General features: G+C 35.0%; 1 protein-coding gene across 1 annotated transcript in view; it reads left to right on the top strand.

Moving 5' to 3' along the window:
* Positions 1-18,297, top strand: part of LOC143912658 (opioid-binding protein/cell adhesion molecule homolog) — a 109,965-nt gene that overhangs the window by 31,337 nt on the left and 60,331 nt on the right. Inside the window, exon 2 of the mRNA XM_077431953.1 lies at positions 16,145-16,242. Within this exon, the coding sequence (XP_077288079.1) occupies positions 16,145-16,242 (98 nt within the window). The remainder of the gene's footprint in view (positions 1-16,144; positions 16,243-18,297) is intronic.

Below are 18,297 nucleotides of genomic sequence, written 5' to 3'. Positions count from 1 at the left end.
CGCTTTTGATGACAGATTTGAATTTAAATATATATGTATAATCATTTAAAAGAGTATTACACCTAGCGATCGTACCTACGTACGTTACTTCACCCAGGTGCGTATCATATGTAATGTACATATGTATGTACATATACGTATGTATAATACTTTCTTAAATCCTTATAAGCTTACGATATTATAATATTTAATACGCCATGTTACATTTCATTATTAAATTTCCCATTTAAACACGAAGCAAATTAAAGTTTGATCCGTATTATAATCATATTATAACATCATCTCTTTCTAATTTCAAATCGTTGTAATTTCTCCAAGTAAATGTACAGCTGAAAACAATACTAATCCTAATACCAAACACCAGCATTGCTCGGTAATTGCGTTAATAATAACTACCGATACGCCCCAGGCTCAAGCTCTGGTTTGACCTCGAATGAAAAATAATTTATTTTGAGTATTTATGCAGTGCTGCTGGTCAAACTTAGATATTTATGACTCCAATTCGTTCGATTCATATCAGAGTTTGCCAATTTATCAGATTTAATTGTTAAAACAGTTAGTCACCAAATTAGCAACAAACCTACCTATGTATACATATATGTATTGTATTGGAATATAATTTGGAATTTAATACAAGTTTAAAACCATGGGTGTCACTTTGGGGCAACCTGTAATGGCACCGTGGTAAAAATATAAATACATTTAATTATGAATATTGAAAGACTTATCTGAATACAAAAGTAATCTCCCAAATTTGATAATGGTCATACAAAATAGTGGTACTAACCATACAAAAATTGAGCACCAATGCAAAGAGGTGAATTTACGATTCATACATCACATGAGAACACTACAGTTGTTAGGTATGCAATAATCATTGGTCATTTATATTAAAATACATAAACGAAAATAGACCGAAAATTAATATATTGCTGTTAGTTAGTACATTAGTTGAACAAGAAGCACTATCAAGAGCGCAAAATATTAAATTTCAAGTGGCCAACGATTATATTTTATCTTTTCCCTACCTCTCCTCAATCTACATATGTATGTATATTTATTTTATATACGATTTTATCCCTTATTTACACTACATACATACATATGTATAACCGATCAATTTCACTATTTAATAATTTGATCGAACTGTTATTATTAATAAAGTTATTATTGAAATGTCGTTTAGTTTTATTTATTATCTACTAGCTGTATTACCCGGCTTCGCTCAGTGTTTATAATATAAACCGCTTAAACATGACTAAGCTAATTTAATTAAAAAAAAAAAAAAATTAAAAAAAAATTTAAAAATTAAAAAAAAAAATAAAAAAAAAATAAAAAAAAAATCAAAAAAAAAAATTAAAAAAAAAAATAAAAAAAAATTAAAAAAAAATTAAAAAAAAAATTTTTAAAAAATCAAAAAAAAAAATCAAAATTTTTTTTTGCCTTCTAGGGCTTCGCCCTCGGCGCCCCCCTGAGCCTTTGCCTTCTAGGGCTTCGCCCCTCCACGCCCCATGAGCAATTGCCGTTTAGGGCTTCGCCCCCATGATCAGTTGCCTTTTAGGGCTTCGCCCCTCCGCGCCCCCATGATTAAAAGCCGTCTAGGGCTTCGCCCCCCTAAGTTAATGCCTTTTAGGGCTTCGCCCCCCGCGCCCAAAAGATTAATTGCCGTTTAGGGCTTCGCCCCCCTTAGTTAATGCCTTTTAGGGCTTCGCCCCTCCGCACCCCCATGATTAAATGCCGTCTAGGGCTTCGCCCCCCTTAGTTAATGCCTTTTAGGGCTTCGCCCCCCGCGCCCCCAAGATTAATTGCCGTTTAGGGCTTCGCCCCCCTTAGTTAATGCCTTTTAGGGCTTCGCCCCTCCGCGCCCCCATGATTAAATGCCGTCTAAGGCTTCGCCCCCATGATCAGTTGCCTTTTAGGGCTTCGCCCCCCGCGCCCCCAAGATTAATTGCCGTTTAGGGCTTCGCCCCCCTTAGTTAATGCCTTTTAGGGCTTCGCCCCTCCGCGCCCCCATGATTAAATGCCGTCTAAGGCTTCGCCCCCATGATCAGTTGCCTTTTAGGGCTTCGCCCCCCGCGCCCCCAAGATTAATTGCCGTTTAGGGCTTCGCCCCCCTTAGTTAATGCCTTTTAGGGCTTCGCCCCTCCGCGCCCCCATGATTAAATGCCGTCTAAGGCTTCGCCCCCATGATCAGTTGCCTTTTAGGGCTTCGCCCCCCGCGCCCCCAAGATTAATTGCCGTTTAGGGCTTCGCCCCCCTTAGTTAATGCCTTTTAGGGCTTCGCCCCTCCGCGCCCCCATGATTAAATGCCGTCTAAGGCTTCGCCCCCATGATCAGTTGCCTTTTAGGGCTTCGCCCCTCCGCGCCCCCATGATTAATTGCCGTCTAGGGCTTCGCCCCCCTTAGTTAATGCCTATTAGGGCTTGCGCCCCATGAGGCTGGGCCCCCCGGGCCCCCTTCGGGGCCCCACGGGGCTGCGCCCCTTGTGGCGCCCCCTTTTGAGCCCCATGGGGCTGCGCCCCATGAGGCTGGGCCCCCCGGGCCCCCTTCGGGGCCCCACGGGGCTGCGCCCCTTGTGGCGCCCCCTTTTGAGCCCCATGGGGCTGCGCCCCATGAGGCTGGGCCCCCCGGGCCCCCTTCGGGGCCCCACGGGGCTGCGCCCCTTGTGGCGCCCCCTTTTGAGCCTCATGGGGCTGCGCCCCATGAGGCTGGGCCCCCCGGGCCCCCTTCGGGGCCCCACGGGGCTGCGCCCCTTGTGGCGCCCCCTTTTGAGCCCCATGGGGCTGCGCCCCATGAGGCTGGGCCCCACGGGGCTGCGCCCCTTGTGGCGCCCCCTTTTGAGCCCCATGGGGCTGCGCCCCATGAGGCTGGGCCCCCCGGGCCCCCTTCGGGGCCCCACGGGGCTGCGCCCCTTGTGGCGCCCCCTTTTGAGCCCCATGGGGCTGCGCCCCATGAGGCTGGACCCCCCGGGCCCCCTTCGGGGCCCCACGGGGCTGCGCCCCTTGTGGCGCCCCCTTTTGAGCCCCATGGGGCTGCGCCCCATGAGGCTGGGCCCCCCGCGCCCCCTTCGGGGCTTCACGGGGCTGCGCCCCTTGTGGCACCCCCTTTTGAGCCCCATGGGGCTGCGCCCCATGAGGCTGGGCCCCCCGGGCCCCCTTCGGGGCCCCACGGGGCTGCGCCCCTTGTGGCGCCCCCTTTTGAGCCCCACGGGGCTGCGCCCCTTGTGGCGCCCCTGGCGGGGCCCCATGAAACTACTCGCCTTGCGCCCCCGCGGGGGTGAATCCATTGAATCGAAAAAAACAAATCGGCGCCCATGGATCGAAAAAAAAAAAATCGAATCACGTGTTCGATGACGTCACCGATCTACGGACGACGACGACGAAGACGACGAAAACGACGACCAAGGATACATACAAAGTCTCTTTCCAAATTATAGATTAGATTCATAAAATATTCCCTCAAAGCATATTAACAAGTACATGTATTGAAATACATATGTAGCTTGATCCACTATTTGTCTCGAACTCGTCATTAAACGTTACTAAAATATGTATATGTAAATGTGACGTTTTTATGTACTACGAATAGTGTACGTGTATACTGAAGACATTTAATATCAAAATCCTAATATGTCCATACATACATATACCGATACAAATGGAAAGTTACGTATATACGTATGTACATTAAGTCGATTTATCGATATTTGATTCAAATAAACTTGATTTACTTTGCATTGAAACGATTTATATACGACGCTCAACTACATACATATATAAAATATAGATAAAATAAAAACACGGTTAGAGTCGAATGAATGTATGTAAATGCGACATTTATTCGAATTTTATAACGTACGGTTAATTTGGTGCAGTGAACCCGCAGCGGTAACCGCATTTATCGGTCAATCTTCCAACCTCGCGATAATCTCGTTCGGAAACGGACTCCGGTTTATTATTAAGGTTATTAAAACGAAATAGAAGAAAACCTTTCCCATTCAAAACACACGATTGTGTCGTGAACGAATTAAAACCAAAATTTCGATTCATTCAGACGATAATATTTATTCATTTCCAATGAAAATGCTATATTTACATATGTATATACATACATATGCAGTCGTGATACATTTTTGTATATGAAAATACACCTTTCTAAAATATACCAATTGAAAATTTTACATTATTATTTAAAGTTTGGACCATTGTGGCATAACATGAATTCCTAATGCGCAACAATGGTCGAACATATAACAGAGAACAAAAAATATTTTAACTATATACAAATAAAATACATATTTATACATACAATACATATAAAAACAATAGCAGCAAAAGTTCAAACAATGATGGAAACACTCACAAAACATATAATACATAATAGTTAAATATAATGGGGAAAATTGGGGAATGCCTCGTATCAACACTCAGCACCAATATATGTACATATTTATATGCATAAGAACCATCCACGGATACAAAACATTCCCGTTAGGCACAAATTGAAGATACAAAAAAAAACAAAATTCACTCATGATCGCATCCAATTATGAAAATAATGATGAGTACAGGCTACCAGACAAATATACATGTCAAAATGATATTTGATAACCTGCGCTTACTAAGGTGGAAAATATCACATTCTGGCACGGCAACAACGATTTCATTTAAGAAGTCGGATAGCTCTTGGAATTAGAACCATCCGATAAAGAACTATGCGAGCAGGAAGGACAACCATAAATTGATAATGTTAACCACGCATTAAATTATTAGGAGCATATCTATAGATCACGTCATAAGGCAATAACTCCACAAGACCTAATTATTCAAGGCAGAGTTTAAAAATTGAATTAAATCGACGGGGGCGGGTATTAAATGTTTACTTTTTGAAATTCTTAACGAAATTCAAAAGAAATTCACTTTACCGTAAAGTGAATTTCTTTGATGTGACGGAAATTTTTACATACTTGAAACACTGTACAAATCTAGTGGAACAGTCAAAAGGCGGCCCCTTATCCCAACTACCCCTTTTCTACCTAATTCTTAAGAATTATCGCACAAACGTGTTTCTTGTCTGGTGCATAAATATAAGATTTTGCGAAAGAAAATTTTACTTATTTAGTACATACATAGATACATATGTATGTACTACAAAATAAAAAGCCGGTTGCAAATTTCGTTGCAAACAATTTCAAACCGCCGGTTGCAAACCGTTGCAAATTTTGGAAACGAATTCATTAGAGACGGCATATCATAAACATTTTAAAACCATAATAAAAAGTATTATTGTAATTTTCATTTAGTCAATAGTTTTAATCAATATTTGGTATTTTTTATTATGAAATTTGTTGTTATAAAAAGTAGGTATGTGGCCGCAAAATTTAAAGGGCTTCCAATTCCTTTGAAGAAAAATCGATTATATTCCGGAAATTCCCATGCGTTTTGCCATATATGTAGCATTTGAGTATACGACAACTTTTTTGTTGTCAAGTACAAGGTTTTGCGATAGTAATATTTTCTATACTTTTATACCTGAACTTATGTAGGCCAGTTAAACTGCTTTCAATAATATTTTATTGGTCTATGACCTTGACTTCGTCCATTATTAAATCTCAAAGAAACCGCTGAAAATGCTGTTCCTTTTTTTGTTGTTCAGAGAAATTATACGCCTATTACCTTTTTTTTATCTTTCATTGTAATTTGAAATTCATAATTGTTAGTTTTGAGGAAAAAAACAATAATTAAAGAAAACCTTAAAAAGCCGGTTGATTTGAACCAAAAAGCCGCCTTTCGGTTTTTTGAAAAATGGTCAAAAAGCCGATTTTTTAGTTTCGGTTTAAGCCGGCTTGGAATCCCTACATTAAACCTTATAAAGTCTATTTCTAAATTATATATTAGATTCATCGACATGTGTAACCTAGCGATAATATCCTTATATTTATCTTTCTTATATTGATATTCCTTATATTTATCTTTTTCATTTTTGTAAAAATCTATTATTGGACTCGGATGTTACATATATTATTTATTTACTATTTGTTTTTTTATACATATCTATGTACATCCTGTCTGTTGATTTTTCAATTAACACAATAAAAAATAAAATAAAATAAAAATAACCTCCAGATTGAAATTTCTCTGTGTTCATTTAAACACTAATCTAAACCATTCATAAATATCCCACACACACAAAATTGTATCGATTATTCATCACATATTTGAGATAACATAATTACAATTATAGTAACAAGTTCGTAGTCAGCACCTGTAACAAGCGAACCAATAAAGAAATACATGTCGGTACATGAACAATATTTTTTTCCATCTCGTCAGAACCGTTCACATATGTAATTCATGCGTACATATGCTTGGGGTTTAAAATCAATATACATATTTACTTACATATGTAGATCTAAATACATTGTAAAACGTATTTGGATATGTATGTTCTAATAAGCCATAGTCGATGTTGTTGAATTGAATTTAAAGTTGAATAAGATGACGCTATATACATACGTACGTGTTTTTATGATAATCAGCGAGCAACTTCTTACCCACTCCCTACCTACAGTGAGGGAGCGTTTGTCGACTCTATGAAAGTTAATCTTTCTGGGAGAGTTTTCGACTGCAGTTTTTGCAACTGGTAATAAAAACTTGTGAAAAGTGCTAATGCGAGCGAGGCTTAATATGCCTAGGAGTCCTCGTCAGCCATCGTCAGAACAAACGGCCCCCCCGTGCTGATAGGACTCCTCGAGAGCCTCGTTGGTGAAATTGGGCTTGGGTCCAGGCCAAACTCACTTCTTTTTCAGCGGACAACTGACTAGTGGCAGCCAATATAGCCACACGGCTATTTGACTGCCTCCGGTTACATTTGACCGACTGCGAAAATTCACACAGAGAGAAAAATGTTTGACCTAATCGATGCACGTTTCCTATATATGTATGTATGTATGTACATATATATAAAAAAATATATTTTAATTTTAAAATAAATATATTATAGAAATATAGAGCATGCCCGGAAAATTCATCTAAAATAACGCTTAGTTATATTAAACTAATGGTTTTACTCGGCTTCGCTGGGTATTTGTAATATAAACCGCTTGAACATCGCAAATCCAATAATAAACATTTTATTACATTTATTTGAAAAGTTTTATTTTATTTAAATTTATTTGAATATTCATTTGTTTTTTATTAAAGTGAACGTCACGGACTGTACAAACCAAACAAACATATTTGCATACATACATACAAAGTCTCTTTCGAAATTATATATTAGATGCACAATTTGAATATCGTTTATATGTATATTTTCTCTTACAGTCATGACTAGAGGTAGGATAGTCACAGTGCTATCCATTGTTCGGCAAACCTTTAACAATGCATTTACAACCTTTGAACAATACACGGCCCCCTCAGGCTCCGGTGACTAGTCATGACTAAGAGACAGCGGTCAAGTTACTCGACGGCTAAAAAAATTTTATATTGTCAACCATTTGTTTTTTTGCTCTCCTGCTTTCTCGGAAAATGGAGAGGTCTATTGTTATTTTATAGTGGAAATTTGACCGCTTATTTTTAGTCAAGACTAAGCTTCGGCCGCTTAGTGTGCTAAATGGGTTCACTATTGTCAATTTCTATTGTTAACCTTTTTTTTGCTCTCTAGAGAGCAAAAAAAAACAACAAGGTTAACAATATAAACTAACAAAGGGAACCCATTTAGCACGCTAAGGCACCGAAGCTTAGTCATGACTAGAGGTAGGACCGGAAGCGTGCCGTTTATTGTTCAATTGTTGTAAATGCTTTGTAAAAAAAGGTTCGGCAAACCTTTAACAATGCATTTACAACATTTGAACAATAAACGGCCCCCTCAGGGTCCGGGCTTTAGTCATGACATAGAAAAATATATTTCTAAAAAATTCTAATTCAACCTTGAATCATTAAACATCTTAAAGAACTTTTATGCTTAAATGAAAAAAAAAAATTATAATATAAATTCAATCTTAGTAAACATTTTACTCTAGTAAAAAGTTCTCTTAGTTTACTCTTGACCGATTGATTCATTTCTTCTCCTATTCTATTTTTCCAATATTTTTATACTTTAGTTTAGTTATGTCATGTGCTATTTAATCATATTATAGCTTTCATTATTTTCCTTTTCATTTGTTTATTTTGTATTTACCTTTTTCATTTGTTTTATATTTGTAAATTTCAATTTCTTCTTATATTCTATTTTATAACCTTTTCCAAATATTTTAATACTATAGTTTAATTATGCAATGTTCTACATATTTTGTCATGCCTTTATTCTTTACTTTTTAATTTGTTTTCCTTATATTTATATTTTTCATTTTTGTAAAAATCTATTATTGGACTCGGATGTTACATATGTTATTTATTTACTATTTGTTTTTTTATACATATCTATGTACATCCTGTCTGTTGATTTTTCAATAAATAAAAAAAAAAAAAAAAAAAGTGCTCGGTTTAACAATACTATAAAAAATATATTTCAAACGAAATATAATTTTAATATAATGTTCAGTCGAAAAAATATATATTATATATTTTTCGTAATGAAATGTTTTCTCTAGCATAAAAGACAAGAATTATAAAAAATTTATATCAAAATGAAGTTAATTCAGACTTACATTAATTACAGCCTCCAATTGAAGCCTCTGCCATTTATTTCCAACGGCCACAAACAAGATTTGGACACAATTCACACTTTTCACTTTGAAATTTAATATTTACACCGTTCACCGGACACTATTCACTTTGAAATATTTACAATTTTCACTGGACACTATTCACATTGAAAATTATGGTAATTTTAAAACGGAAAATAGCACGGAAATCTCACTGAACACACATTTGAATAAAAAAATTATATATGACTTCATTTGTTACAATTTTTCAAACATTTTCATATTTCGAATTATGACGTCTCAACTTTTTACATTTTTTTATAATATATTTAGCATTGAATCTTCGGCTCTGTTCAAACAACAGTATTGTAAATTAATTTACTAAATATCAAATTATATAAAAGTAACCAATCAAATGACAATAACGCATAAAACAACAAATATTTCTTTCGGTTTTAAATAAAAGCAAAAACAAACGAAGGTCGCTTAAAATGCATTGAACATAGTCATGAAACGAAAAAATAATAAAAACCTACATAGTAAAAAAAATATCTCATCGCTGCTTTGCTGAAAATCTAACAGAATTGTGTCATTCAATCCTTCAGTAACAGGTGAATGTTATTGTGATATATCCAGCATGAAATTGAATCGTCTTTTTAACACATGACATAATATTGCTGATACAATTTAATATAAAATTCCTTATATACATACTTTTCACATAACTTTCAATAAATTCAATATACATATGTACATACACGCACGGGCAACTCTTCTAGATGCATCTGCACAAGTGCATCGTGCACTTCGTGCACTATCGTACACTTACGGATCCCGAGCTTCACTTCACATTTAAATAAAAAATGTCTATGAATCAGCACCGATATTAAATACCGATCCGAATATTAAATATAATTCTCCATGTTATCTTTTTATGAGAATATATTCTATTGGTTCATAATTCTTAGATGAGATTCCGGATATTAATTATTATTGGTGCTCTTGGACATCTCGCGTCCTTGGAATTTAATATAATATAATAGCTATAATTTGTCTAGGATGAGTTATAAATCCAGTTTTGTTCCTGTTTATCAAAATTACATTGTATTTTTTAGCAATGAAATTAACTTTGGGAAGATTTTTCGGCGTGGATGGTTTCTTTTCGCACAAAAATAGTTCACTATTTTTAATTTCCTAGAAAAACCATGCTTTTTTGCTGTCTTATTTTGAACACTAATTAAATAGTCTGTTGTTAATTGGAAAAGCACCATTTTTTACGCGAAAAAAATCCATCCACTACAAAGACTAGTTATTTTATTTTATTTATTTTACTTTAAAAGGAAAACCAACAGTCTTTATCAAAACAGACAAATAATAAATTACATTTTAAAAGACCAATTATAGGTTTTCGCTGGTACAAATAAAGTAAAGGGTAAACATACTCGTAGTCACACATAAAATTTGTAAATTGACATAAGAAAAACAGAGAACTTAAATAATTTAATGTAAGAATTAAATTTCACAATTAGTAAGATTATTCGAAAAATGTCTTTACTATATAGTTATGAGTTTTAATTTTAAAATATGTACTTTAACAGGTTAATTGACAAAATATTTATAGTATAGAAATAGAGATAGAGATATGCATAATCATTGAACTAGAAATAGGAATAAATTACCGTTACAAAGAACTAAGTAAGCAAGAACTGCAGAAGGTGTTCTCCACAGGGGTTTTAAAATATATTAAGCCATCCCTGAAAACATTAGAGGTACTAAAAACATTTATGCCTTCTAAAAAGGTGTTAATAGAGACTTCTGTGGAAGATTAAATTAAGATTAATATTTAAAATTATTAAATTAAGATTGATATTTAAAATTTTAAATCATTAAACTAAGATTAATATTTAAAATTCATATGTAGGTTATATTAGTCAATTTAGGTTTGCTATTTTCTTTTGTTTGAATGTAAGCATTTATATTTACAATTTGCTTATGAAATAAATAAAAATAAAATACATAAATATATAATTTAACGGAATTTGAATGTAAGTTAACTGGAGCCAATTTTGAAAACGCGTCATTTTTATATTCAATCTCAGATTTATTGCAATTTTTAAAATCCTTCCCTGAACAATAAGTTGTGAGTAAAATGGGTCACGTTCTTCAGTCATAGGAATACTGTAAAAAAAACCATACATATGTACATATACTTTACATATAATCAAGATCGATGCGTTTGGGTCTCACTGGGTCATTTCTGAGTCACGCACTGGGTCAAATGTCGTTGTCTTTAAAACCGAGGAAGACCCCTGAATGTAATTTGGTTTTGTCTTCGAAGCCTACGCCTCATGCATTTTAGTCAGCTCTAATTCTTTCATTCGGTTTTTTTTTCGGTGTAAATTCGATTCGGATGGGGGCGTAAATTTATCCGTCGGAAAATTGCACCGGAAAAGTGAAAATTTCCGCGGTCGCTCGATCGGCACGCTTGTCGAGCAAGACGGTAACACAACAAACCGCTCTCGTCGAATCCGACAAAGAAAAGCGTTTAAAACTTGAATAGACCGGTTAAAAGTTTAGCCGATTATTTTGTTTGATTATAATTTGAAATTTATACCGACGAATTCGGCGGAGGGGTGGAGGGGAGGAGCGGCCACAATACGGCCTTCGGTGAAAAGGGGATGGGGACATTGGCGAGGGTTGAAGGGAGGGAAAAAGGGGTGGCGGTTGCCGTACCGAATTATTCAAATCGCTCCCGGGACGAATCCGGGATTTAAATAATGAGCGTCCGCCGGGACATCATCGGGATATCCCGGAATAGAATTTAATATTCGAGCGCTCTCGACTCGAATCTTCCGGCGGGACCACTTGTCAATTATTGCCCGCACAAGCTTGGTGCGAAAACGACGAGTCGCCGTTTGTCGTGTATCGAACGAGGACATATTCATTGGGACATTGGTGCAAAACTGCCAAATGGTGTCAATTTTGAGCCCAATATAAGACGTTACTACTCGTGTGTCCATTTATATGGCAGTAGAAATTATGTATTCGTGGATTAATCTACATGTAGCCACAGCGCAGTGTACTGGTAGGGCTAGTGCATACCAGTAGAGTCCGTGGGTTCAAGTTATTTAAAATAAAGATCAACCATCTGTTAATAGAATTTTCCAATCTTTCTAGCTCAACCCTCCATCACCGAAGTGGGGTATGTAACTGCCCCCATTTTTACGTTTTTCGTAATAACTATGTGGTTTTCAAAGCTACATATACACCCTATATTTCTTGTATTCCTAGAATGAACTACAAGAAATTTATTTGAATAGATTTTGTATGATTTAGAAAAGGGGTACGTCGTAAAAAATACATTTATACATTTCTGCATTCCAGAGCATGATTTATGTAAAGGCGGTAACGATAAGTCATGTTTTTGACTGTTCGCTTGCATATTCTTGTTGATCGATGAATCAATGCGAGAGAAAGAGAAAGCTATATTTTCGTAAGCTATTGTTTTCGTCACTTTTGCGTGCGTGGCTATTGAGTCATGCAGTCGCCTGTTGGCCTTCCCCATGTGCGTTTACATGTCGATTCTCGTCATTATTTTTTAATACAAAAATAGTCAAAATCATGCTATACGACTAAAACTTTTTATGTTGATGTATAAAATAATTAATAAAATATATATTGAACCCATTTGTATTGAGAAAAGCTGTATTTTTATTAAAAAATACTGGGGTCTTACTCGACCCCGGTTCGGGACACTCGTTCAATCTCGACGCTCCGTCCTTCAAGGGTTAATTGTTGTGGCGGGTTAAATATATCGCCATCCTTCCCCTCAGTTTCTCACAAATTCGAGTCATTGAAGTCTCGAATTTTTTGAATCTTATAAAAATATACTACCTACATTAATTAATTTCTCACAAAATTGCTTTGTATCAGAAATTGTCCATAGATGTCTCTCTTAAATTCTTTGTACTGTGATGTTTGACAAATTGTTAGTGTTTATCTGCAAAAATAATCTAACAATATGTTTGAGATAATTTCTGTCATGGCACATATAATACAGTATATATGTATGTATGTATTTTTTTTGTATAGATATATACCAGGAAGGCATTACAGGAAGACCCGAATGCGCCTTCCTAGATAATTAATTACAAACAGTGCAGCATTTTTATTACAAAAATCACTGTATTTCGAGAAACTGAAGAACACGAAATTAACAATTAATTAAATAATCCATTGACATATCTATGGATTTTAGATATTTACATATTTTTTAGATTAAATACAGAAGATTTGTGACAGCAGGTAGGGTGATTTTTTTTTTGCCAATTTTGAGGAATCATTTCAACAATTATCAGATAAAATTAACACACTATGATGAGAAACGATCGACTTCACAAAAATCCAAGAGTCACAAATATTCAAGTCTAACCAGCAGTATAGCGGGATCAAACCCAATAATCACTTGGTGCTAAACATACACGCTACCACTGCACCATACTGCTGCTGGTATGTATGTAATAATAGTGAAATATATGTCTCCATTCTCCAAGGTACATGCCGTGCGTGTCTTCTTATGATTCTATGTATACTATGATAACATACTAGTTCGTTCATATACGAACTAATCTGGTCAGTTATAGTGTACACGAAGAAACAAATCGACAAACGAACTAGTTCGTTCATACACAAATTATTTCGCATGGTTTAAGTATTCGCAAGCGTTTGTCCCATCCTCTATATACATATGTAAATTCATATATATATATATATATATATATATATATATATATATATATATATATATATATATATATATATGTATGTATGTATATGCTTACTTAAGGATTTTGAAAGCTCAAAAGTGTTGACAGTTAAAAGTTTCGTGCGACACCTAGTGAGTCTATTTGAAAATAGCTTTTGACTGTTAAGCACTCAACTAAAACCGTTCGTTCCTATATGTTTGAACAAACTAGTATGTTAATAAACGAACTGGAGTGAACACTTGGGCTGTAACATATGAAAATACATCGTTTCTAATCATATTTTATTTTATAAACTTACATTTATTTCTCATTGAATAGTTACATGCAGCGGGTACTCTTCATTCCTCTTCAGGCATCCCAGATTTTCCAAGTTCTTTCTTCAAACGATTTTAATAACTTTCTATTTAGTTTTTTTTTCTATATTTATTTTATAATAGGATTTCTGCGCTCTTATCTTGCTCCGATATTCTTCTATATGTATGTATATGTAGCATTGAATCGTTTAAATACACTCAATATCCTGTAGAGAAGAAAGTTGCGTTCACTTTTCAATAAGATTTTTTGTGTTTTTAACATAAAAATTGCACTTTAGCTAAAAATGTTTATTTGGCTCTTTAGAATCGGCATGCATAATATTGGAAATCAGCATACATATTTCGGGTGCTTAACGCGATTTTTTATTTAGATTAAAATTCATAATATTTGAAATCAGATAAAAAGCTACATTTTTTAATTTAAAATTCAATTTGCCACGATAAATTAACGAGTTTTACCCCTGAGTCAAACCTTTAATATTAAACTAGTACATATATAAATTTGATTATATAATTTTGAAATCATATACAAATAGTGGTGACAAATAGTAAATAGGATGGTACATATTTCCAATTTGATGAGAAACCGTTTCAACAATTAAATCAAATAAATTGTCGAAAATTGTATAGGAAACGATCGACTTGGATTCACAAATATCACAAAGTCTGATCAACAGTATAAATTCTCGGAATAAATTATTTTCAAACGAGGTCAACCCAGGGTTTGAACCCGGGAACCTCTCGGTGGTGATCATTAACGCAACCGAATAGCTATACTGCTGGTTATAGTACATAAATATTAAGAATCTACATTCGGTGCAGATTATTTGTTTCAATCATTGCTGATTACTTTACTATAATAATAAGAGAGATACAAAATAAAAGCGTCGATACGAATTTTAATGAAGGGCGTAAAACAATTAAAAATAATTTCAATACATGTTGTCAATGTGTATACTATATCGCATTTGGTTCGGATTCATCAATTTTAAACTACTCATCAGATCCATATAGGCACAATATAATATTTAACGGCTGTAAAGCCATACAAATGTTAATTTAATATACATACATATGCACACATACTGTTCATAATAGGAATGACTTATTTAGTATCTGAAGCATCGAATTAGTGTATTGAACGCATTATTAAACGTAACCTGACCAAACTCGGTAAATAATTTGCCACGTAACTAAAAATACAACGTGTTAAAAAATCGTGCTTAAAAAAATCCGATAGCCACTGTGCTGGCCACCAAGCGTTCGGTTAAAAATGTACGTTTTCAGTTAAAATAATGCAAAATCTGCTAGGTTAATTATTGTAATTAGCTATAAATATTATTTTATTATGTATTAAACGTCGAAAAATATAAATTAGGTACAAGAAATGAAAAAAATGGCTGAAGCAGAGCCGTCATTCCAAGGCAGATATCATTCTAACACTGACCGTTGAGAGCGGCACGTACTGATTCTCCCTCTCTCTGTGCGGTACGTGTGCAAGGGGTTGTATAAGTTGTATTTTTGATCATTTTATAATGGCATAATTCGAATCATAGAGGTTTTATTTAGGAATATATAAAATACAAGTGGTTTTACCCGGCTTCGCTCGGTATTTGTAATATAAACCGATTAAACATAGATAATCTAATAATAAACATTCATTTTTTTTATTAAACTTATTTGAATCGAAATAAAATAATATTTAACGACAGCCAATCAGAAACAAATGTTTTTTTTATATATGTATATACATATATACATATATTGTACATTGGAATCGGGAATCGGAGCTGAAATCGTAACCGGAACTTTAAGAGGAATCCGGAACTGGAACTGAAAAAGGAATCCGGATCCGAAACTGAAAAAGGAATCGAGATTCGGAACTTAAGAGGGAATCTGGAACTGGATCTGAATCAGGAATACGGATCTAGAACTGAAAAATTAACCGGAGCCGGAACTGAAAAAGAAATCCCGAACGGGAACTAAAACAGGAATTTAAAACGGAAACTGAAAAAGAAATCCGTAACTAGAACTAAAAAGGGAATTCGTAACTGGAACTGAAAATGGTATCCAGATCCGAAACTGAAACAGAAATCCGCATCCGAAACTGAAAACGGAATCGGGATCTGGAACTGAAATAGGAATAGATATCGTCGCCATTGAAAATTAGAATTTTTCGGATTCTACGATCTAAAACTGACTTATTTTTATTTCTTTAAATATACTGCATTCAGTATATTTAAATAAATAAAACAGAATATATGTTCCGGTCACTCGCAAGTGTTAAAAAGAAAAAAAACATCAAAAAAATAAAACACTTGTACTTATTATATTTCACTGCATACTTTCAATTATTTTACCTTGATTTTGATATGTAAATTTTCGTCAAATTTATAATGTGTTTTTATTATTTTCAGCCGAGCCGAAATTCAGCGCACCGATAACGAACGTGACTGCGCCCGTAGGCAGAGAGGCCATATTAGCCTGCATCGTGCAAGATTTATCCGCTTACAAGGTACATAATTCCATTGTCAAATACTCCATTCAAGTGCTAACACCTCGTGTGTGCACGTGTTGGTGTGTGTGCGTGTGTTGGAAGATGTGTCCCTTCCTCGCAGTTATTATCTGTTTTATGCACGATTGGCAGACAATGCCGAATGGCGGTTTTGCACAATGTGTTGGTAACATAGTTTCGCACAGGTGATATCGAGAGCAGGGGTTTTACTATGGTCGATTACTATGCAGAACGGCGTCGATGGCCGCTCGAATGTGAGGCATAAAAGTTGGCCTACCCTGGCCGCGAGTTGTTAACGTACAACTTTGACCCAGACCAGTGTGCCAGGTCGTTGCCAACTATTCCGAACTGAATTACATTTTCTGAATGCGAATGAGATTTTTGCCAGGTCTTTTTTTTTCTGGCGATGGTTTGTTTTGTTCGTTTCTTTGATTCGTGTACTAAAAATGATACTACATATGTGACATGTCTGTGTGTGTGTGTGTGTGTGTTTGAATTGGTACGGTTGAGTTATTTTGTATGTAGTGTACTGTGTTTTAATGTATGGACACTGGAATTGTGAGGCTTTTTTCACATGCACTTGTACAATTGTATATTTACATGCACATTACGTGAAGAATGTTAGCAGCAAAAAATTTGATAAAACATTAAAGTAACAACGTTTCACGCATCGGCGAATCAAACTAATTAGGAACGAACTATTTTTTTTTCATTTCACGTTGAAAACCTTCTATCCACTTAAGTTGGTACGAAAAAAATTCGTACAAACTTAATTATTTTGTACCTGTTAAATGTTATATTTATTTTAATATGCATATAATATTAATTTGACATGTTGTAAGGTATCTAATCTAATCTTGATCTAATTTTGCATAAATAAAAGAATCGTATATGGAAATAACAAAACCCCATAAAAAAGACAAAATAAAGTTTTTTTTTAATCTTTTTAATTTATACCAGTAAATCCTTACAGGTAACCCCAATGCGCCTCCTGGCCAGAAACGTTGTACGTTTGATTATTATTAGTATTATAAAGTACATAAATATGTACATATCAATTAATATCCACACAGACATTTATGGTCAAACTTCTGAATTTGCAGCATTTTTATACTATTATGTGTGTCTGTCTGTCTGAAATAACGCTCGCCTTAAGAACCCTGGTAGCGGGAAAGTGGGGGGGGGGGTGGCGCGTCATGTGACGTTGGGCTGAGCGATGGGTGACACATATGTACACATACACACACACTTCATTCATCATTTTGAACGGGCTCGATTAGTGAACGTGTAATGCGCGCACTTTTTATCACGATTAATATTACGTTACGTGTACACTATATTTATACGTATATAACATATAACTTTATTTTAATTCGTGTATCAGTTCCTTTCCGAAACCAAACGTTGAAAACAACGGGTAGAATACTTGTATATTAGCAAGCAGTATGGCTTGGTGGTTGCGTTTATGTTTAGCACCGAGAGGTTACCGGGTTCGATCGCATGCTAATCCTTAATACTGTTGGTAATAATAGTATAATTCATTAATTAATTAATTAATTTGATCTTCTTCAGCCTCTTGAGATAAAGCGATTTATGTCATAAAAAATGCTACAATGTTTGTAATTAATTGTCTAGGAAGGCGCATTGGGGCTTACCTATTAGGCCTTCCTCGTATATATCTATGTAAAAATAAAAATTAAGATACAAGGCAAATAAATATGTAAAGATTTCAAGTATAATAATTATTTTATATTACATTTATTTTCTAGTATAATAAAAAAAATTTGACCAACCCATGATTTTATCTATGTATGTATTTGATGAATATAAGAAGGTCATATAACAAAATTGGGATGTGACATTTCTGAAATTTCTGTTTAATAAATCAAAAGGTTTCTGAGAAAAACATAAAAAACCTCGATTCTCTAGAGTAAAAGTACTACTTCCGGTTCTGGTAAAAATATTCAAAAAATATTAGGAAATAAAATTTATAAATTTATAATTTGTTGGCGGTTTAAGAGATGATTAAATTCAAAAATTTAAAAAAAGAGGACA

Source organism: Arctopsyche grandis, chromosome 6 (assembly GCF_051622035.1).
Source record: "Arctopsyche grandis isolate Sample6627 chromosome 6, ASM5162203v2, whole genome shotgun sequence".
NCBI classification, from domain to species: domain Eukaryota; kingdom Metazoa; phylum Arthropoda; class Insecta; order Trichoptera; family Hydropsychidae; genus Arctopsyche; species Arctopsyche grandis.
The sequence above is the reverse complement of the archived record's forward strand: the minus strand, read 5'-3'. Positions and strand labels throughout refer to the sequence as shown.